Raw genomic sequence first — 24,008 nt, 5'->3', positions numbered from 1 at the left:
TTTTGGGACTGTGTTGCCTTTTTTCCCTTTTGCTAAGCAGTCATTAAGCACCTTTTGCACTTTCCTCTGAATCTTGTTTGTTTAGGTCGTTTAGAGCTTCACCATCTCTTGCTCTTTAGCTCTTGCTTGCTTCACTCAGTGTTTGTTTCCGCTAGCACAGATCAGCACAGTCTCTGTGGTTTTGTGTCCTGTTTTCTTCCTGAAAGGAATGCCTGAAGCAGGAGCTAGTGATGGCCGCCTGCCCCTTGGGGGTCACTAAAGGCCCCTTGATTTTGAGGGTGCTTCTTAAGACCTTTGGTAATGGCAGCCAGAGCCCTCTGAGAGAAGGCAAGTCCAGGGCGGCAGGCTGTGAGCCAGGCCACCCCCGGGCAGTGTGCAGCGTGGCACATCCAGGGAGACAGCTGCTGCAGGGGGCCGGCGCTGAGTCTCCCTAGAAAGCAGAAGATCCTCTTTGAGGAGTGCTGGTTCCCAGGCCCTGGGCCAGAACTTGAGGCCACCACAAGGGTATCTGATCTACCTGAGTAAACTTGGAAACCCTCAGCCCTTAGTGTCATGGCTCTGTTTCTTCCTGGGGCTGTCTGTCCTGGATGAGTATTGCAGCACAGCGTTCACATTGGCCAACCCAACACCGAGACTGGGAGGAGCCTTTGCAACACCTGGAGTTTCTTAGAGTGCAAGATCTCTCCTGAAACCGGAAGCTTGCAGCCCCCACCCAGCACTAGCAGACTGTAGTTCATGATGCTATTAGATCCAACTCCTGCTTAAAGAGTTTGGGCCTAATGAAGTATGCTTGGTTCTTTTTAAAATGTTGACCTTGGGACCGGCATTGTGGCATAATGGGTTAAGCCACCGCCTGCCACGAGAGCTCCCTGTATGGGCGCCAGCATCCCTTATGCGATCCAGCTCTCTGCTATGCTCCTGTGAAAAGCTGCGGAAGATGGCTGAATTCCTTGGGCCCCTGCACTCACTTGGGATACTGGATGAAGCTCCTGGCTCCTGGCTTCGGCCTGGCTCAGCCCTGGCTGTTGTGGCCACTTAGGGAATGAACGAGCAGATGGAAGCGCACTCACTCTCTCTCTGTAAATCTGCCTTTCAAATAAATAAATAAATTTTTTTACAAAGTTGACCTTTCCCATTTACTTAACCTGTAAGCAAGTTTTTTTAAAAAATGGTTTTTCATTAGAAATCATACATGCACATAGATCAAAACAGCGTGTGAATTACTGTTGTCATATTTCTGATTGAAATCAAGGTTCTGGTATTGTTGGTAAAAGGAACAGACACTTTGTCGTCAGCTCTTTTCATTTTTTCCTTCCCTGTTTTCTGTTTCAGTTGCTGATATGTGTTCAAGATGAGTGGGATGGGAGAAAATACCTCTGACCCGTCTAGGGCAGAGACAAGAAAGCGTAAGGAATGTCCTGACCAGCTTGGACCCAGGTGAGAGTCTGGCCGAGAGGACTCAGTATTGGCTCTGAAAGCCACATGCATGCTTCTTTGTTGTTTTAGCGTTGATTTTACTCCCATTTGGAATATTGGGTTTAGTTTTTCTCCTTAACAGTTAAATGTTTAAATATGCAGTAGCTTGTATTTTAAATATGCAGATAAGTAACCAATTTTATTCTTTACAAGAAGAGGAAAGTCCCCTATTGTGTTTGACTCTTACAATCACTTTATTCCTTAATCTTGAGGTTTACATTTTATTTTCTGTTAGATCACAGAATGCTATAATGACAGAAAGATCTTACAATAAAAACATTTGCTGTTGATTTTATACTGGGTTTAATTTTTGTTTGTTTTGCTTTTTTCTGACCTGAAATGTTAAATCTACTTGCTTTTGAGTTGAGACCAATGACTGTGGTTCTTCAGTGCATAAAACAGATATTTTAGAGCAAGTTAGTTCTCATGTGTTATGAGTAAATGTGTGAATAGTTAAATGCATATCCTCTTGGAACTAGCAGCTCTGATTCTAGGAATTTTCCTATGACACTCTTTGACACTTGCAAATGATATATGATATAGAGAGAGGTTCCTCATTGCAACATTGTTTCTAATTGCAAAGGATTAGGAAAAATGTTTGTAGGGAACTGTGTAAATAACTTTGATATACTTAGACCCTGGAAGACAATGCAGCTATGATAAAGAATGAGGACATTCTTTATGGATTAATATGAAAAAATTTTCCTCCTAAAAAGATTGTTACAGAGAACAAGCAAGGTTTAGAAAATATTATGGAGTACTACCATTTATATAAAAAAGTAAAAAAAAATAAAAATCTGAATTGATATTATTTTAGGATAGTCAAGAAACAATAATAATTGTTCATCATTTTGGTAGACGGTGAGCTAGATAAATAGGAACAAAGGTAGCAGAGAGACTTTTCACACTTCTGATATTTTAAATCATAGAAATTATTTTAAAAGTTATGTAAAAACAGTTATTTCTTTCCAATGGCCAGGAAAAAAATCAGACAGGGAAGCAGTAGGGAGGAAGGCTAGGAAAAGTCATTAGCAGAGGAAGGAGAGAAAGGGCATAGAGCCAATATTTTATATTCTGTACACCCTTCTAGTTGCCATGCAAAACAACAGGCTTGCTAAAGCCCCATCTCTAGCTCCTGTGTTGGCCTCTAGGTTCCCCAGGACCTTCTGGTAAACCACAGCCTCCTGCCTGTCGGGCTGTTGGACCACTCCCTAATGGACAGGAGTCCTACATGCTGGGCTGGTGCCAGGCCAGCTGAAATTGCAAACGTTGGTTTTCTTTTTCTTTTCTTCTTCTTCTTTTTTTTCCTTCAAATTTTACCAAAGCTTGTTGAAATGTGTTTATTCCTATTGCAATTAGGTTAAGTTCCATTGCTTTTACTAATCTTCAAGAAATTCCCAAGGTTTTATAAATGTAGCCTCTCTGACCTTCTTAAGACATTTGTTTACTTATGTGGCTGTCAATTCGATGCCCACCTATGCCAGGCTCTGTATTAAACACAGTAGTGAGAAGCATTGTCCAGGTCCTTGTTGCCTGGCCCAGTGAGAGACACTCACCACAAGTAAATGGAAGATGACAAGCTGGAGAAAAGTCTGGTTTTCTAACAAACATGCAACATATTAGAACAAATAGACTTTTCCCCCTAAAAGTACTTCTCTCTGTTTATATAGGTAACTTTGTTTGCCGTCTTTGTGTTAGAACTTGTTTAATTTGTTAATCCTTTTTCAGGATAGCTCTTTTTAAAATATGTAATAAAAACGTGGTTTTTTTTTTTTTTTTTTAGTCCCAAAAGGAACACTGAGAAGCGTAACCGTGAACAGGAAAACAAATACATCGAAGAACTTGCAGAGCTGATTTTTGCAAATTTTAATGATATAGACAACTTTAACTTTAAACCTGACAAATGTGCAATCTTAAAAGAAACTGTGAAGCAAATTCGTCAGATCAAAGAACAAGGTAAGAGGACTGAATGAACATTTTAGAGGGCTGAGTTGGTTTCTGCTTTTCCTTGTGTGAGAAGTCTCTTCAGAGTCCCTTTAATCCATTTCTCATGCTTAAATTATTGATGAGGAAATGATGTCACATTGCAAGATGAATGCAAGTATCACTTGCAGTGGTTTATAAATAGGCTTTATATAAAATTCAGACGTTCCCTGATGAGAGGAGACCGAGGTGAGCTTGGGTGATGTAGCATTTCATCTGGTCAGCTCAGTCAGGCGCCCACTCCTGCTCCTCCTGCCGCCCTGCAGTGTTCAGAGCCTGCGCAGCAAGTGCCTATCATAATGTGCAAACGACAAGCCAGTTTGAGATGCAAACCAGAAGTAAGGAAGTGAACCACCTCCTGTTTCAGCACTCGGCAGTGTTGACTAAGTCTGAGCCTCTGCTGGCCCAGCCTCTGGCTGAGAATTTCCTATCCTGAGTGACAACAGTTTTGAATGCTTCCAGCCTCAAGTAGAAATTCTTTTGTGAAGATGAAATATAGAACATGACGGATTGCTTCCTGTGGTTGTCTTTTTTCCTTGAGGTCGTTTTGTGCATCTCTTCTCTGGTATTTTTGCCTACAGAAATCAAGAAATTGCCCTTTTTAAAAAAAAAGACATTTGGCTTTGTGGTGCCAAAAAGCAAGTCTTTATTAGACATGTAAGGACAGTGTCTTGGTGCACGGATCTGTTGTGTTTGCTTCCCCTACTAGTTGGGATGGATTTTATTCTTATATGATATCAAATAGAATATAAGAACATTGTGTAATAAAGTGACACCAGACTAAAGTTTTTCTTTTAAATATACACTTATTTTAGTAGAGTACTTTTTAAAAACTTAAGAACATCTTAAGTTTATTACTCAGCAGTCTCTTGGTGCATCTCCTAGAGTTTATGTGTTTTACTCTCTTTTGTGCAATAATCAAAAAAAGATGTTTAGGAAAATAATCTCTTTAGTCTTTGTAGATATCTGAACCTCACACTGTATCTGCTCCTGTCTGTTGTGAAATCCTAGCTACATATTAGCATATTATCATCATAGCATTTTACATATTCTTGCAGACTATTAAGCTAAGTGCTATACAAAAGTTTCACAAACATAGCTCTGTATTCTGAGAACTTAAAAATATTCACATGGCATGCACATCACAGTTCCTAACACTAACCTGCTCCAAAAACCAGTCTCTATTTCCTGGTTCTCCCATCAGGATTATATCATCATAATGGTCACCATCTAAGGGATTTTTCAGTGTGCAGTTCAGACTCCCGTCATCTCTCTCCTCTGTCTTTTCCCTTTGAGGTTCACTAGTTGTCAAAAACTCCGTTGTCTTCTGTTTCTTTATTTTTTTGGTGTCAGGAAATAGGTAAAATATTCCTACAGCTACAACTCTTGGGAAAATAATTGGTTAAGCTTATGGTTCTTTGAAGTTGTGTCTTCCTGGTTGCTGACAGCATTGCCGTAGAGAAACCATTAAGCTTTTTGCCTCAGATTTCTAAGGTCTTACAATGATTCAGTTTTGTGAATACTGCATGTTAAATAGTACTTTTACATTTTCAAACAATTATATTGTTCACACCCTGTGAAAGTCTTGCACAAGTTTTTAAAGTTTTGCAAAACCTTGGTAATTCCCCCCTCAAACCATAAGACACGTTAAGATGTGTCACGCTGGGCCTGTGCCATACCTTAACTGCAGTTTTAATCATAAGGCTGCATACCACAACCACCCAAGAAGCAGCAATAATAAACACCCTGTCATGTCTTATTCTTATAATGGTGCTCCTCCTAATTTGAAAAGCAGCATGTTTTGAAAAGTGAAGCAAAAGTTAAACACTGAATGAAAGCAAGAGGGAAAAAAAAAAAAAGCCGATAGACTTTGAAGTTCTCAATTGAGTTTAATATTTTAAGAATATCCCTTGTTTGATAAATGTTTGAAAAAAAAAAAAAAAAAGAAGAAGAAGAAGCAAATAAAGCAGAAGCCAAGCGACAATACTTGAGCCATCTAAGAACTTTTTGAACCTGGGCAAAGTATTGTCTCTTTCTGAGACTCGGTTTCCTTGTGTAGAATTCAGCCACAGTGACACCCGGTTTGTGTGACTGTCGAGGAATCTGTGAGCCGCGTAAATGCGTTTAGCCAGTACGTGTCAGGGTAAATACTCAGCAGATAATAACAGTTTTCTTCCTCACTGTAGGAAGAAGGGCACCTTTTTTTCTTTAGCTGGGTGAGAATCTTCAGTAACGTCTTCCTTGTAGAAAGCAGAAGAGGGATAGTTGTTAATATTGTCCCTGCAGGGTCATTTGGAGGAAGTACAATTTTTCTGGTGCTAGAAAATTCTGTGCAGCCTATGCATTCCTCTCTACTCACAGCTCTGTTTGGGCTGCTTTGATTTCCTGTGGCAGCTCACAGCCAGCCAGGGTTCGAGACCAACTCGTAAGTCATGCCTGAGCCCTCCTCCCTTGTTCTGTGTCCCGGCTGGTCCCTCTGCCAATCAGCGTAAATAATAGCCAACTCTATCTCTACACCATTATCAAAGCCCCATTTGTATTGCCATCACAGTAGTCAGCTTGCAGAAGAATTCATTTGGGAGCTCCGGAGAACATGCCTGTTAATGTCCGAAGCTCGCGTGTTCGTCCTAGAGAGGTGAAACTGCATGGCTGGCAGATCCACGTTGAGGAACTCACAACTGGGAGAGCTGGGCTCCTCTTGCTGGAGCCCCCTGCCGTGGAAGGCTGGGGTGTGCCAGCCAGCCTGGTAGGCTCTTCCCCTCCTCTGCTCTCATCAGCGGCTCTTTAGCTTTTCTTTTGTTTCATAAAGGGTATTTTTAAATGGCCTAAGGGATGTGGATTTGGAGGGGCAGTTACCATCCGTTTGACTTCACATGCATTCTTTTGGCTGTGCTGCTATCTGACACTCATAGGTCATAGATGCTAGTACTCCAAACGCATTCACGCCGGAATAGGCCTGCTAGAACCACAGCAAATATACTCACGAGTTTGTTGCTACTACTGTGATCACCATGAAGTATCATGGAATTCGTGCATGTGGATGGTTTTCCTGTAATCCGTATTCCTAGGTCCTTAGTTATTTTTTTTAAGATTTATTTATTTATTTATTTATTTTAAAGGCAGAAGCAGAGAGAGAGTGTGTGAAAGAGAAAAAGAGAGGTCTTCCACCCACTGGTTCATTCCCCAAATGGCCACAACAGCCAGAGCTGAGCTGATCCAAAGCCAGAAGCCTGGAGTGTCTTCCTGGTCTCCCACATGGGTGCAGGGGCCTGCGGACTTACGCCATCTTCCAATGATTTCTCAGGCACATTAGTAGGGAGCTGGCTTAGAAGTGGTGCAGTTGGGACTCGAACCAGTGCCCATATGGGATGCCGGCACTGCATATGGTGGCTCTACCCACTACGCCACAGCACTGGTCCCAGTTTCTTAGTTATTAACTGTTAGTTATTTAGTAACCAAGTCAGACTTTTGCTGTTACTAAATTTAAATTCTCAGGGGATTTTTTCTTTTATGATTTATTTATTTATTTTTGAACGTCAGAGTTACAGAGAACGAGAGACACACAAGGAGAGATATCTTCCACCCACTGGTTCATTCCCCAGATGGCTGTAACAGCTCATAGAGCTGAGTCAGGCTGAAACCAGGCCAGATCCAGAAGCTTCTTCCAAGTCTCCCATGTGGGTACAGGGGCCAAACACTTGGGCCATCTTCTGCTGCTTTCCCAGGCACATTAACAGGGAGCCGGATCAGAAGTGGAGCAGCTGGGACTCAAACTGGCACCGAAATGGATGCCAGCATGGCAGGCAGAGGCTTTACCCGCTATATATATATATAGATGTAGATATAGATATAGATATAGATATAGATATATACCATTATGGTATATATATATATATACATATATATATATATACCATAATGCTGATCCCTCTGTAATTGTTAATACCAGCTGAGACTTCATTAGTTCTTACTGTCTGCCAAGTACTTCTTAAAGTACTCAGATTTAGTGACCTGTTTAACACACAAACGCACCGTGAAACAGGTGTATCGGTTCCCTTGTCACGGGTGGGGAACGGGAGTCCCAGGGTACTTTGGTAGCTTGGCAAGCCCCACAGTGGCTTTGCACAGGACAGAGGGAGCCTGGGCCATTCAATCCCAGCCTGTGCACCTAAGCTACTGCAGCCGCTTTTTGATAATGAAGCGTGAAGTTCCTTTATGTATGAAAGGAGGATGACAAATGTTTAAAACTCTGTCATCTGTGGCTTGCCAGCAGTAGTCATGGCTATCACAGAGCCCTGTCCCCTGGCTGGGGAGGCTCACACTGCATATCTCCACAGAAGAACGAGTAGTGTGAAAAATAGAAGTGATTTCATTTTGCATTACTGTGTCCAATTTCATTTTTATTGGAAATACATGCTGTTTTCTTTTATAAAAATAACAATAAAGTATGAAGTGTGAAATTTAGGGAAATTTTAAAAATTAATATAGTTATACTGTGCTATTTTTTCTTAAGATTTATTTATTTATTTTATTTGAGAGGCAGAGTTACAGAGAGAGGGAGAGACAGAGAGAGAGGTCTTCTGTCCTCTGGTTCACTTCCCAAATGGCCTCAACAATTGGAGCTGGGCAGATCCGAAGCCAGGAGCTTCACCTGGGTCTCTGCTTGAGTGCAGGGCCCAGGTAATTAGGCCATCTTCCACTGCTTTCCCAGGCACAGAGCTGTATCAGAAGTGGAGTAGCCAGGTTTCAAACTGGCACCCATATGGAATGCTGCCAAGACAGGCGACTGCTTTACCCATTGTGCCACAATTCTACGCTAATTAAAGTGATTTCTGGAGGCCAGCATTGTGCCACAGTGGGTTAAACCGCCATTCACAATACTGGCATTCCATACTGGAGTACTGATTCCAGTCTACTTCCACTCCAGCTTCCTGTTACTGAGCCTGGGAAGGCAGCAGAAGATGGCCCAAGAATTTGGGCCCCTGCCACCCACATTGGAGACCTGGATAGAGTTCCTGGCACCTGGTTTCCACTTGGTTCAGCCCCAGCTGTTGCAGCCATTGGAGAGTGAAACATCAGATGGAAGATACGTCACTCTGTCCTTCACATAAATAAATAAATACCTCTTATGTTAACATCAAGTAGCCGCACTTTTTGTTAATACCCTAAAATAATTATTGTGAGTGAAGTTTTTTTTCCCAATGTTTAGAAACCATTTGCCACTTCATTTAAATCCACTTTAATGGGGTAGGTGTTGTGGTACAGTGGTTTAAACTCCCACTTGTGTCGCTGGCATCCCTTGAGTGCAGGTTCATGTCCTGCTCCTTTTCTGATCTAGCATCCTACTAATGCAGCTGGGAGGCAGCAAATGATGGCCCAAGAACTTGGGTTCCTGCCATGATGGAGATCCAGGCAGCGTTCCTGGCTCCTGGCTTAGGCCTGGCCTAGCCCCAGATGTTGTATCCATTTGGTAAGTGAACTAGCAGATGGATGCACTCTTTCTGTGTCTCCCTCGCTCTCCATCCCTCTGCTTTTCAAATAAATAAATCAATGAATCCTTTAAAAAATCCCCTTTAGTGTGGTATATTTGAATGCAGGATGTGTTTGTTCAAATAAGAATTTGTCTCAAACTTTTGTTATATTTCTAAAGCGGTTTTATTTGTGAAAAATCACAAACATTTACAGATAGATTTCCAAAGTCTGTGTCAGTACAAGCCAGATTGAGGGGAAATTCCTAGTTGAAGCAGGCAACCTAAAGATTACTCTGGTCTCTCATTATGAGTATTTATTCTAGTGATTTACTTTTTATATGTAGCTCCAGTGTGAGAACTTTGGGATTCCAGATTGCTTAATACATACAATTTTCCTCTAACTTTGAGGACAGCATCAAAAAATAAAGCAGGGTTTTAAGGAGCGGGCGTGGATGGGAGCATGCTGCAGTCAACAAGGAGAGCCAGTTGTTCACTTGGCAGGAATCTTGCAAGGCAACTGTTAAGCACAGTCATTATTACTAATTATATAGACTTATAATTAAATTTGATGAAAAGCAAAGATAAGACTAAAGCTCAGCCTTTCCTAATATCTGGCTGCGTTTGACCATTCCCTGTGCCCTAGAGACCGTGTCTCCATGGCAGACACTGTGTAGTGGTGGCAACTGTGCATCTCTGTAAGTCTCTGGTCAGTCAGTAAGTGATGCATTGTTTGAGAGTATTCACACCATGGAGACGAGCACACACTACACATCGGGGTGTGATTTATTCTTCTGTTGGCTGTCACTGTAGCCCAAAAAAAGAAACATCTAATATTTAAGTGGCCCTTACATGCACCCACAGAAAAATGTTACCCACTTCAATGTCACTCATGAACTAACAAAAATAATTGACATAGGACTTAAAACTTTATTATTTCACTTAATTTCTTATTCATTAGCTTAAGTGAAAATTTCAGTCAATGTTCTTTTTTTATTTAAGATTTATTTATTTATTTGTAAAGGGGGAGGGGGGTCTTCCATCTGCTGGTTCATTCCCCAAATGCCCACAATAGCTGGAGCTGGGCCAATCCAAAGCCAGGAGTCAGGAGCTTTCTTGGGGTCTTCCAAGTGGGTACAGAGGCCCAAGGACTTGGGCCATCTTCCACTGCTTTTCCCGGACCATAGCAAAGATCTGGATTGGAAGTGGAAGAGCCAGGAGTTGAACTAGCACCCATATGGATGCTGGTACTGCAGGTGACAGCTTTACTCGCTACACCACAGCACTGGCCCCTCGATCAACATTCCTTTGGAACTATATATATTCTTTAGTCAGTTGTAATCACATGTTCATTATCATATGAGATTTTGGCAAAAAATCAATGGAAACATCCTAAGAATCACTTATTTATATAGCATTTACAATAGAGCTGTGGGTTTTATTATTGTTTATAAATTATGTACTACACAGCATTTACACCAGTAAAATTTGTGATAAAAATTTATGATGCATTATCCTCCACCACTGAAGAGCCAGGTTTTAACAGTGTACCTTTGACTGAACAGGTTGTATTGGTAAATGTAGGTGAGTTGATACAGAAATCCATAAACTAGTGGAATGATTTAAGCAAGAAATAGTCTCAGAAACAACCTTACTGCAGCTCATGTCAGAGAAGTAGAAGCCCTGTTAAAATGATGCCTTTCCTTCCTGTTCTTTCTAACCCCATCCTGGATACTTACATTCTTATGATGGAAATACAGTTATTCAAAGCTGAAGCCTAGGCCTGATCTCGTGGCTGTCAGCAAGCAAAATAAGAGAAAGGACCCTGATATCAGATCCCTCCTGATAGGATCTCTGCTAGTCGGGATTTGGGGGAGAGGCTCCCAGATGTTGCTTCTGTTTCATGTGATGGAGAAACTGAGGGTAATGACAGAGTTGTCAACCAGAGGGATGGGTTAGCAAACTCAGCACCTCTTGGGCATACCCTGTAGACATTCTCACACTGAAGGCACGGGTGGCAGTGTTCTAGATTGCCAGGAGAGTATGTATGATAGTACACACTCTCCATTATTTCAAAACTGAACGGGAGACTGATAAAACCATGTATTCTTACTTTCTGTTAATACAGTAGCTTCTTTTTTTATTTTATTTATTTTTTATTTTTTGACAGGCAGAGTGGACAGTGAGAGAGAGAGACAGAGAGAAAGGTCTTCCTTTGCCGTTGGTTCACCCTCCAATGGCCGCTGCGGCCAGCGCGCTGCAGCCAGCACACCGCGCTGATCCGATGGCAGGAGCCAGGTACTTATGCTGGTCTCCCATGGGGTGCAGGGCCCAAGTACTTGGGCCATCCTCCACTGCACTCCCTGGCCACAGCAGAGAGCTGGCCTGGAAGGGGGGCAACCGGGACAGAATCCGGCGCCCCGACCGGGACTAGAACCTGGTGTGCTGGCGCCGCAAGGTGGAGGATTAGCCTAGTGAGCCACGGCGCCAGCCAATACAGTAGCTTCTTAAACACTATGTATAGTTTGGATTTCAAATGCCAGGTTTTTTATCCTACTTGTTTCTAAATGTGCTGATGACAAGTGAATGGCCAGAGTCAGTCAGCGAGATATAATAAGAGCCAGTGGAGTAGACCAGTGCAATCAGCCTAATAAACTCATTGAAAGAAGGGACTTCATTTAAAATCCACTGAGCCCCTTGGCCGGCGCCGCGGCTCACTAGGCTAATCCTCCGCCTAGCGGCGCCGGCACACGGGGTTCTAGTCCCGGCCGGGGCGCCGGATTCTGTCCCGGTTGCCCCTCTTCCAGGCCAGCCCTCTGCTGTGGCCAGGGAGTGCAGTGGAGGATGGCCCAGGTGCTTGGGCCCTGCACCCCATGGGAGGCCAGGAAAAGCACCTGGCTCCTGGCTCCTGCCATCGGATCAGCGCAGTGCGCCGGCCGCAGCGCGCCGGCCTCCGCGGCCATTGGAGGGTGAACCAACGGCAAAGGAAGACCTTTCTCTCTCTGTCTCTCTCTCTCACTGTCCACTCTGCCTGTCAAAAAAAAAAAAAAAAAGAAAAAAATCCACTGAGCCCCAATATCTCTGTTCACTACCTGTGTACAGGTTTCTTACATTTTAGTCCTTTATTTCCTGATCTATTAAAAAGAGATAGTAATGCCCCCTTCATAAAGTTCTTGTGAAGAGTGCTTTTGTACTGTTTATTAAGGGCTTAAGCTAGTATTTGGCATGTGGCAAGGTTTAGTGAATAGCAGTTCCGTTACTCTTAGCATTTCTGACGTGTATACGTGGAAGTACCATCCAATAAATCTAGATTTTCTTTGTAAGGGGACTACTGATAAGGAAACAAGCAATTTTTGTATGTATTTTTCTGTTACCATTTAAGCCTTAATATTTTTATGATGTTCCTTTGATTTCAGTGTAGGAATAAGTAAATAAACTATCGAAACTACTCAAGCAGAGATAGATACTTGATGTAAACAGATCTGGACCCTTCTCACCAGCACTGTTGCTGCTGCTGTGCTCTGTCTGCTTCCTGCTTGTCCACGTTCACCTGAGTGACGTTCACAAGAACCTTGCCCTAGGAAGAGCTGAAGAGGACAGTGGGCTTGGCAGTTCTCATTTCTCCCTGAGTTACCTCAAAACAAGAAAGAGCCCAACCCTGGCTTTACTCTTGAAGATCTGAAACTGTGTTGGGCTTTGTGTGTTTCCATGCCTCTAGAGAGAAACCAGATTTTATTTCTTGGTTTCATAGTGTAAGTTCTGATCAGCAGCATATCCTTGCCATTGCAGCTTTAATGAAGGTAAAATATTTTGCCACTGAACTTCACATACTTCACTTCCGTGCGGTTTCACGTGGATTGACTGACATTATTCATGAATCCTTAAACGGAAGAGTGAGCAGGAGTGGAATGCCTGCTGTGCTTTCCTCCTAGGATCTCCTTATTACTTGTTTCAACTCTTAAGTAAATGGAAGCGTGTGTTTGTTTACATAATGGCTTTTGGATGAAGAGGATGTAAGGCCTTTAATGTACCCTCGTGCTTTGGGGTTTTAACAGTTTATTCCTTTGGCTCTTACTTCAAGACCTAAACTGACTTTCACACTCTAATCGAAAGTAGCTATGCCTTGTTTTCTTGATCCACTCGTACTGTATGAAAAGGAATTAATTGTAACACTGCACTATAAGTGTTAATGTCATCCACAAGCAAAAACATGCATGCAATGCCTCTCTTAAGTGAGTAAATACTATGTGCAAAACATACTCTTCTTCATTGGGGGGCATCCGATGATAAGTAAGTTCAGGGCTCCTTTCCTTGGAGCTTTGGCTTTTTTGAGCTTCCACACAACCAGCTTGGGGACTGTAGGAAATGAGTATGATTAAAGAAGCCAGAGCACTTGGTGGCCTACAGCATATGTCAAGTTAGACAGTTTAGCAACAGAGTAAGATATATTGAAGCATTTGGTTGCATTTGAGGCTACAGAGGGCCAGTCAGAGCCGTAGTAAGGTCAGGAGTTAATAAGGTGATTGGAATTTGGAGAAGGTGATCAAATGAGAGGCCTCCGACCATCTTCAACAGAGTTGGCCTGAGGCCCCCATCACAGTCCCTAGACCTCAGAGATACCCTGTCTGAGGAATGGGAGGTGGTTGACTTTTTTAATGCTACTGACCCCAGGGAACAGGGGGCACATAGCTAACAAGAAAAAATGGCTGAAACAAATGCTATAAAGCATCTGATTCATTCACAACAAAAAATAATGGGTGATTTTTAAAATTTTCTTTCATTTTCGAGGGGATTTAGGCTAGGAGGAAAGGACGGGGGTAATGGCAGAGGTAATAAGGTAGTGCGAGACATGCTTAATGATACTGACAATGGGGCAGAGAAGGGTGGGAAGCGAACCCAGAAGCCCCCGTGTACAAGTTCACATGAAGATCACAAGATTTTTAATGTAAAACCATATTTTGTGGTGTCTTATGCATGGTCATTGATGACTTACTGACAGCTTGTGATGACTGCGGGCATGCTTGCAGGTAGGAGCCCTTGGACTGAGGCCTCTGGGTACCAGCCTTCCCCACTGGTCCAGCTTCACCCCAGCCATCCACATGTGTCCTGGCTGCTCAGCCCTTCCCTGCACTTGACAGGGGAGAGTGAACCAGCAGGCATCAGTGCCTGCCTTCTGCTTGGGGCTTAGTTCTGTCTGCCACTGTGCCCAAGGGAGCAGTCCTGGGCATTGGTCTACAAGAATTGCACAAAGGTATTCCCTAAGGCTGCCCTAGAGGAAGCCAGGTTGGTCATTCTGCCCCAGTTTCAATGACTGCCGGTAGAGTCAAGATAAAAGTCAGAAGAAGACCCCTCATTGGTAAGAAACAAGTCCCTCTGTGGTCTGTTTCCAGCCCTCCCATATCCTCCCTTGCTCTGACCCACAACTGCCTTGAGCTCGCAACTGCTCCTCCGTAAGCTGTACTGCCTCTGGCTCAGGCTCCTGCCTCTGGCTCTTCTGCCTGGAAAGCTTCTCTTCTCCGCTCTGGGCTGGTTGATCAGCTGGTTGACAGCTGCTCACCTTTTTTTTTTTTAAAGATTTATTTGAAAGGCAGAGTTACAGAGAGGCAGAAGCAGAGAGACAGAAAGGTCTTTCATCCGCTGGTTCATTTTCCAGATGGCTGCAATGGCTGGAGCTGTGCTGATCCGAAGCCAGGAGCCAGGAGCTTCTTCTGAGTCTACCATGGGGTGCAGGGGCCCAAGGACCTGGGCCATCTTCCACTGTTTTTCCAGGCCATAGCAGAGAGCTGGATGGGAAGTGGGGCAGCCGGGACTCGAACCAGCACCCATATGCCGGTGCTGCAGGCAGTGGCTCACATTTAATAGATCATCAGAGTTGAGTATTTTAGCTGTTGTAGGTTGGCAGAGTACAGTGATAAGGAGTCAAGGTAAATGGTTTTCTGTAGAAGGTCCTGTGGCTTCACCAAGACCCATGTCTGAGCAGTCTGACCTCCTGCTGTCTATTTACATTCTTTTTCCTCAGTCTGTGCACGCCACGACTGTTACCCTGCACTGCTGTTGTTGCTAACACAGACTGGTACTTTTTTGCCCTAGTATCATTGTTCATGCTCTTTTCCTCTCTGTTTGGAGCACCTCCTTTTTCTATTTCTGTCTGTTCCCATCGTGCTCCTGTTCATTCTTCAAGGGCCATCTCAAACACTGCCTTCACTAAGCACCTCTTAGTCTCCAAGCCTTTATGAACTCTTTTCTTTTGCCATGCCCATCATTTTCTTGTACTGTCTAATCTTACTGTGTTCTGTGTACTTCTCTGTCTTCCCTGAATGAGTGACAAATTTCTTAATGACAGAGATTGTATCATCACTCACACCTACTACAGTTCTGAGCACAGTGTTTATTGTTAGTTTATGTAAAATAAATATTTGTCAGATTTTTCTGATGCCTAGCCTTGCAGAGTGATTTTATATCAGTATAAATACCATTGAAAATATTAGAACTTGAAATTTGTACTCTAGTAATTGAGTGAATAGGTTCTGTTTCTTGTACAAAGATTACAAATCACAACTTGTCTCATGACAGATGTTATTTACGGTATTTTCATTTGCCTCCTGAAAGTGTGGTGGTGCTTTAAAGAAAATTGAGTGGTCAGCCATTAACTTTCATGGACTGCTAAGTTGAGCACTTTTTGTTTATATAATGGTGAAAAATCCAAGCAGCTTGTCATCTAGGGTATATTTTGAAATCCTAGAAAAAATAAGTATGATTAATTAGGATCTTTTTTTTTTTTTTTTTTTTTTTTTTTTTTTTTTTGAGAGAGAGAGAGGCAGAGGCAGCGGGGGAGGGGAGCAGGTCTTCCATCCACTGGTTCACTCCCCAAATGACCGCAAAAGCTGTAGCTGGGCCAATCTGAAGCCAGGAGTCTGGAGCTTCCTCCGGGTCTTCCTGTGTGGGAGAAGGACTTGAACCATCTTCTGCTTCTTTCCCAGGCCATAGCAGAGGGCTGGATCGGAAGTGGAACAGCCAGGACTTGAACTGGCGTCCACATGGGAGGCTGGCACTGCAGGTGGCGGCTTTACTTGCTATGCCACAGTGCGGGCCCCTTGTGATCTTTACTATGGGATATTTTTCATAGTGAAATATATACTATATATATATATATATTAAATGATACGTATGATGCAGAAAGCAAAGCTCATTCACTGTTAGCTAGTGCTATACAGATACTGGATATATTGATTTTTTTATATTTTCTAGGTATGTTTAAATTTCCATAAGCTAAAGTTTATTTTTTAAAAGATTTATTTTATTTATTTGAAAGACAGACTTACAGAATGAGGTAGAGACAGAGACGGGGTGGGGGTGTCTTCTATTTGCTGGTTCACTCCCCAGATAGCTGCAACAGCTGCAGCTGCACCAATCTGAAGCCAGGAGCCTGGTGATGCTTCTGGGTCTCCCACACGGGTGACCCAAGGACTTTGGGCCATCTTCTACTGCTTTCCAAGGCCGCAGCAGAGAGCTAGATCCTCTTGAGCAGCTGAGACTAGACCGGTGCCCATATGGGATGCCAGGGCTTTAACCTGCTGCACCACAGTACCAGCCCTGAGCTAAAGTTTATTTACATCTAATTTGCTCTTTTAGTTTGAAGAATGATGCTGTCTTTGAAAAATGAATTAAATATTTGGGGTGTGGTAAGGAGATAGGAGCTTCCAATTGCATTATAATTTACTCACTCTGAATATATATTATTTATTTACTGTTAATATCAGAAATGGCTAAATATCAGATTTATGTATACTAATCTAAACATGGGAATAAATAGATATAAGAGAACAAATACCACTATTGTTCCTTTTATTATTGCCATCCATTGGTTAGTTTAGGTTTAAAGTACATTATTTCAAAGATATATTGGGTTTTTCTTTCTTTAAAACAAATGAGTGAGAACAGCCATTTCCCCAGTGTGTTGTATATATTAGAATGAGGGAGAGGGCTGGGGCCGGCCCTGTGATGTGTAGGTTAAACGTTTGCCTGTGGCGTTGGCATCCCATATCAGCTCCAGTTCGAGTCCTGGCTGCTCCACTTTCAATCCAGCTCCCTGCTAGTGGCCTGGGAAAGCAGTGGAAGATGGCCCAAGTGCTTGGGCCCCTGCACCCGTGTGGGAGACCTGGAAGAAGCCCCTGCTCCTGACTGCAGCCTGGCTTACCCCGGCCATCTGTGGCCATTTGGGGACTGAGCCAGCTGATGGAAGACCGTTAGGTGTCTCTTCCCTAACTCTCAAATAAATAAATATTTTTTAAAAAGAAAGAAAGAAAGGAATGAGGGAGAGTCAAATGTGACTTTTTGTGGACTTCAGGCTTAAGTAAATTTTCATACTGAGATGGATTATACAGTAATATAACACATGAAACTTCAAATTGATCCCACCAAAGAAACATGTTTTTTTCCCAACTTGGGGAGAAGGTAGTAAAAAAAAATAAATAATGTAATTTGCTCTCACCAATTTTAGGTGTACATTACTGTATTATTAATTATATGCATGCCATCATACAACAGAGCTTTAGAACTTTGCCATCTTGCATGACTGAAACTCTATGTGAAGAGAACTCTATTTCCTCTGCCCCTAAGCCCCTGGTGAGTACCAGGTACTTTCTCTTCCACCCAGAGGAGTTTGGCTGCTTGAGATACCTGATATAAGTGGCCTCATTTTTGTCTTCTTGTGGTTGGCTTATTTCACTTAGCATAATGTTCTCAAGGCTCGTCCATGTTGTTGGAAAGGACAATGGTTCTTTCTTTTTCAAGGCTAATATTCCATTGTACGTGTAGGCCACATTTTCTTCATCCATTGGCGGACATATGGGTTGCTTCCATATCTTGACTGCCGTGAATGAGCTGCAGTTAACATGGGCATGCAGATGTTTCTTGGAGATCCTGTTTTCAGTTCCTTTCTCAGAAGTGAGCTTATTGGGTGCTGTGGTAATTACAGTTCTGATCTTTTGAAGAACACGCGTACTGTTTTCCACAGTGGCCGCACTGCTCTGTGTCCCACCGCAGCATGCAGGAGTCCTTATTTCTTCATGTTCTTGCCAAGCGCCTGGCTACTTTCTGGGTGGTTGTTATATATGGAATGGCCGTCTAAAAAGGCATAAAGTGATGGGTCTCGTCATGGTTTTGATTTGGATTTCCCCAATAATTATTGGTACTCAAATTACTTTTCAAGTATTCTGAAAAGGTAAGGATTTAATACCATCCTGTAGCACACAATGCCTTCTGTCGTCAGGTATCTTACTTTACCGTAAATCACTGCGTGGTTGAGGGCCCTGAACATGACCTTGAGCAAAAAGCATGGGGAGAAGATCCTGAGGCGCAGGCAGGAGGATTTCTGTAGTCAGTGGGAAAATGAGACAGAACCACATGGCCTTGAGATTGCCCTGCGGGACCATTTGCCCTGTCTCAGGTTTTCCAGTGTTCCCCTAAAGTCTGTTCCCCTGAAGCTGTTTACTACATGAGACCTGCTTGTGTGGGTGACATAAGAAGTGTAAGCGTGGCTTTCATAGATCATTACTGGTTGTCGGTCTATCTGTAGTTTGAGGGTGAGCAAAATGGGGGTGCTCAACTACATCACTTCCCAATTCTTTCCTCGTCTTCACTACTGTTGTTCACTGTGAAATGTTTCAGTTCATTTCCACTTAGAAAGTGTTCCCCTTGTGCTAATCACTGAGCAATACATTCCTGGTAATAAGTATAGGAGCACTTTAAAAAAAAAAAAAAAACAGCAACCTCTTCTCTTTTCCTCACCCCTGATGCTTTTAAGACGATAACTCCAGGAAAACCTTCACGTTCTTTGCCTGAGCTTGGGTCACAAGAAATGGAGACTCTTACAGCTTGTGCTGTGCCCTGAGTGTAAGCCCACTAGCAGTTGACCTTCAACAGGTCTAGACTTCAAGATTATAATTGTTCCAACTTCTACTCCAGCGGTGCCCTTATCAGCATGTCAGATCTTGAATCATATTTTGTTACAGGATTTCTAAGAACGTGACAGGGGAAGATAGTTCACTGAATTACAAGAAACTCAGTTCTGCTTACAATGCTAATTGATTAAAGACTCCAGAAACCCACTACCTTTGTCCTGAGCATCGATTTTAATTGGACTCTTTCATTGCAGTAAACATACATGGGATGTACCATTTTTTTAAGTCTACTGTACAGTGGCATTAAATGCCTTCTCATTGTTGTGCCACGATCACCGTTCTCTGTCGTCTGTGAACTTGACTATTCTGGGTGCCCCTCCAATAAGTGGAATTCTGAGGATTTGTATCTCAGTGGCTTGTGTTATTTCACTGCAGAATGTCCTTGAGGTTCATCTTGTAGCAGTTGTTGCTCTTGGTTGTGTGATCAGACTCCAGGGGTAGGCAGTGGTGAATTAAAGTCACACATTTAATTTGACAGTGAGAAAATACCGAATCCTTCCTTTTCGCTGAGAACCAGGATACAGCGATGCACTGGTGAGAAGGGTGCTACCCTGCTGGACTTGGAGTCTAGTAATGAGAAAGAAAGACAGGCTATGGATGAGGAAATCACCGTGCAGAATCCCTGTCTAGGGGAAGGCAGTGCGCGGTCCTGCCTAGTGTTCACAGTACGTGTGCTCCAGCATTTCAGTCAGAAGTGAAGAGCTGTGCCATGGCCCATAATATTGGACTGCAGTAATTTTACAGAGTGATAGATGCATACAGTTTGCAAGTACATATTTTGCAGACATTAGCCAGGCATCTGACAGAATGCATTATCGAAGGAGTTTCTACTAGGGAATCCTTGCCTAGCTGGCTCCCAAGGGATGTGCTTACCCTGAGAGCTAACAGGGTGAGCAGGGAGGTGTCAGGATGTGGCGTGCGGTGAAGAAAGTTCTGGCCTTCTGGTGATGGCTCCTTCTCACCATACTGTTCCATCCTTCTCTTCTCTGTGTTGCCAAATTCCTTATGAAATGGACTAAGTTACACTCCAGTTACTGTTCAGTAATGAAAATTTGGCCTGGATGCTGCTTCTCATCACTGACGCTGCTCCCTGGACTCTGAAGAGTGGCCCCTGATGACCCAGCTGGCTGTTCTGCCTCCTCATTCTGCTTGGGGTCTCTGGCAGCTCTGGCCCAGTGACCATCCTTTCCTCAAAACACTTGGACTTTTGGTCTCTCCTCAATCAGTACTCATGCCCTGCCTTCTCTTCCTCATCTACTCCTTGGCCTTCTTTTTGTCCCCGACTAAATTCTCTCCTTAATGATTTTAGCTGTCTCTAACATGAGCACTCACAGCCATGCTGACTGCTGTCACCTTGCTTCTCCGCCCTTGACTTTTCCCTCATCATTCATTGCACAGTTTATCATTAGCTCGCACTGAACCCATTTTTTCTTCTGCTTCCTAAGGAGAATAGCTTTTCCTTTGTCCTGGGCTCATTGTCACTATATGCTACCACCATGTTCTGATCCCCTGTTTTTTTGTGTTTACCTAGGAGGAAACCTCAGTGTTTTACTGGCATTTACCTTCTCCTTGACCTCCTCTTGCTCAAATCCAGCCAGTGAGTCAGCTCGAGCAGCTCCTGCCGCATTCTGATAGGCAACCCCATTCCCCCATTCTTCACTCTCGACCCTCTAATCCAGTGCGTCTTTCATCACCTGAAGTCGTCTCTGCTTCCTACCTTGCGTAGTCCACCTCTGCTACTACCAATCAACTCCTCAGCATGCACTGGATGAGTGACTCTTGCTTCCAGAACTTTCAGTGCGCCCCTGCCTGTTGAGTAATGGCATTCAAGGCCCTTCACCGTCTGGTCACAGCCCATCTGGGAGAGCCATCTCCTGCTGTTGTCTGTCTAGCCAGCCTCCTGGGCAGACCACAGACCTCAAGCTGTAATTTTTCTTGTAACCTGTAGGGCATGGTTTTTGTGTCATTGCTAGATGAAATGGTTACTTCACTGTGGTTTGTACTATAGTTTAAGCTGAAAAACAGCAACAACGAAACATAAAAGACGACACCTTATTACCATGTTAACTCTTTGTTGGAGGAACTGTCGCTCACTAATTTTCATATCCTTTTTCCTAATGCCTTGCATATAAAACATAATTTAAAGTATTTATATAGGATGAACAAAAGATCAGGTTTGCAGAAAATGTGAAAGCAAGAAATTCAACATTGTCTTTAGAAGCTTCCAGAAGGTATGAATATTATAATGAAAGGGGGAAAATAGCAGCATGTCAAGACTATCATTAAGTGCTGTGTCATTTTGAAATAGTACCACGTGAAATAAATTCCAATGGTGTGGTCTGGCAGTGACCAGGGACCATGCCATAAGTATCTCATGCCACTCAAACACGACAGTTTCTCATTACTTCCTGCTTAGATTCAGGACCCACTCGCCAGATGCCTTCTGCATGCTACCCACTGTGCCAGGCATCGGGACATAGAGGAGTGAGACACTGTCCCTGTTGCCTTGGGGTCTGCTGCAGACAATGTAAAGAAATCATGAGTGCCTTTTTAGAAAAAGCTGCTCCTCAGGATATGCACATGCTTCTCCCTGATTTGGGAACCCACCCTGGAGGGAGCCTGTGGTAGCCCGGCTTGACTGTGCCTATGTTTAATAAGGGATAAAGCTGATACTCAGAGCTAAGAAAAAGAAGAAATAGCCATAGCAAATCACTAGGTGCTATGATAGATAATACGGGTATGGACACAAGCAAAGTAGGGGAACACAGAAAGTAGGAAATGAAACTTTTTTGACCTCTGAGGATATGTTGAAGTCCACCATGTGGGTTATGTTTAAGTGAAGTCTGTTACTAAGACCATTATCGTTGTGTACAAGGCCACTTAACTATAATTCTTTCTTCTTGTAATATTAAACGAGTGTCATAAGTAAATCCATCCATACTGGTTTTAGCTATCTTCTTCTTTTTGGATGCCCGTTGCATTCTTTTTGTCAGTAGATTTATTTTATCTATTTGAAAGGCAGAGCAATAAAGAAAGTAAGAAACACACAAACACACACACACACACACACACACACACACACACAGATCTTCCATCCACTGATTCACTCTCCAAATGGCTGCAGTGTCTGGACTAGCCTGGGCCAAAGCCAGGAGCCTGGAACTTCATTCCAGTCTCTGGCTTAAGTGGCAGGAGCCCACACACTTGGGCTGTCTTCCATTGCTTTCTCTGGGGCATTAGCAGGGAGCTGGATCAGAAGTAGAGCAGCCAGAACTTAAACCAGCACCCACATGGGATGGCAGCATTGCAGGTGTCAGCTTAACCCGCTGTGTCGTAGGGCTGGCATGTAGAGGGCATGTACTTCTCTAATTGCGACATTCCTTAAGGATTGGTATATTGCCTCAGTTTCATAGATAAGGAAACATACACAGAAACAATAGTAAGGCTGAGACCTTAAAACTTGCAGGTGACAAACTAGAATGCACACCGCATTCTGCTCTAGCAGTGGCCTTCACATCTTCAACTTTAACTTTATTTGTGATGAGAGAAATGTTGTTCCACAGAGAAATTCCAAAAACAACAGTCACACTCAGAATAAAGATTTATGGAATTATTGCTGTGTCTTTGGGGCAGTTTTACCTTGTGTTATTCAGGGAAGAGGTGTTGATGGTGATCTGGGGTTAGAGGGAGTTTTATTAAATATGCAGGCAAGGACCATGAGGTATTTCAGTTGAGGAAACACTCCAGTAGATAGTACTTACAGGTTATAACTGCCTCTAAGTCGTGTTCCTGTGTGTGCATCCCTATGTACTTCTTTTGTCTTTTTCTCATTCTTTAAATGAAAAAAAAAAAAAAAGCTTTCATCCCTTGCTTCATTCCCCAAATGCTTGCACAGGTCAGGACTGGGCCCACAGTCAGGAGCCAGGAACTCAGTCCATCCCACGTAGGTGGCCGAGATCCAGCCACTTGAGCCATCACCACTGCCTCCCAGGGTCTGCTGTGGCAGGAAGCTGGAATTAGGAGCCAGATCTGAGACTCAAACCCAGGCATTCCAATATGGAATACAGGTGTGCCAGCCAGCATCTTAGCCACCAGACCATGTGCCCAATCCTCAGGTATGTCTTAATATCAAAAGGGAAAGGAGAAAAAGGAAGGCTGACCATCCTTTCCCCCTCCAGATACAAGGTGTTAGTATAAAGGATTTCTCAGAGACATGAGACCTTCTGAATAGTGTTGCTCTGTGTTTGGAGCACTCATATTTTCTGTTGTCTCGAAAGGAGCTTAAAGAGTTTAATGGTGTGCCTGATAGAACTTATCCTATGTGGCAGGACATGAACACAAAGTGCTTAGGGTGGGAAAGCTTTTGGGAAGAAAGTTATAGGTTGTGTAGTAGGATGAGATGAGAGGTAAGGTTTCTGTAGCCACCAGGGCTCTTCAGATAAAATGACAATTCATTTATGACCTTTATATTTAAAGGACATAGAAATATCAGGAACATGGGCCGAGAGCTGTGGTGCAGCAGGTAAAGCTGCTGCCTGCAGCGCCAGCATGCCATATAGGTACTGGTTCAAGTCCTGGCTGCTCCACTTCCAATCCAGCTCCTTGCTAATGCACCTGAGAAAGTAGAGATGATGGCACAAGTGCTTCAGTCCCTTTACCCATGTGGGAGACCTGGAGGAAGCTCCTGGCTCCTGGCTTTGGATCAACCCAGTCCCCAGCCATTGTGGCCTTTTGGGGAGTGAATCAGTGGGTGGAAGCTCTCTCTGTCTGTCTCCCTATCTCTCTCTGTAACTCAGTCTTTCAAATAAATAAATCTTTAAAAAATGAAGAAAGAAAAGAATATCAAGAACTTTGATGTAACAACCTGTATGCAAAGATAAAACACAGTAATGAGTATGACAAACCAAGAGCCAGATGAATAATGAAACAAATAAAGAACTAAGGGAAGAATTTACATTGTATCTTTTCAGAAGCAGAATTATCTGTAAGTTAACAAACTTAATCCTCAGGACCTCTTCCTTCCCTGGGCCCCTGTAAGTGTTGGGAGTTGGAGTGTTCTAGATAGGGAAGCCCCGTTTCATCAGGAAGCACTTGTTCACTAGCATTACAAATGACTGAA

At 43.2% G+C, this 24,008-nt stretch overlaps 1 protein-coding gene across 19 annotated transcripts in view; it reads left to right on the top strand.

Annotated features, from left to right (window-relative positions):
* The window catches only part of NCOA2 (nuclear receptor coactivator 2), a 299,416-nt gene that overhangs the window by 183,696 nt on the left and 91,712 nt on the right, over positions 1-24,008 (top strand). For all 19 annotated transcript variants that reach the window (XM_070075148.1, XM_070075149.1, XM_070075153.1 and 16 more), the window contains 2 exons: positions 1,333-1,437; positions 3,260-3,432. In XM_070075148.1, coding sequence (XP_069931249.1) covers positions 1,352-1,437; positions 3,260-3,432 — 259 coding nt within the window. In that variant the 5' untranslated portion in view covers positions 1,333-1,351. The remainder of the gene's footprint in view (positions 1-1,332; positions 1,438-3,259; positions 3,433-24,008) is intronic.

This window comes from Oryctolagus cuniculus, chromosome 6, assembly GCF_964237555.1.
Source record: "Oryctolagus cuniculus chromosome 6, mOryCun1.1, whole genome shotgun sequence".
NCBI lineage: Eukaryota > Metazoa > Chordata > Mammalia > Lagomorpha > Leporidae > Oryctolagus > Oryctolagus cuniculus.
This window is presented reverse-complemented; position numbering and strand designations above follow the sequence as displayed.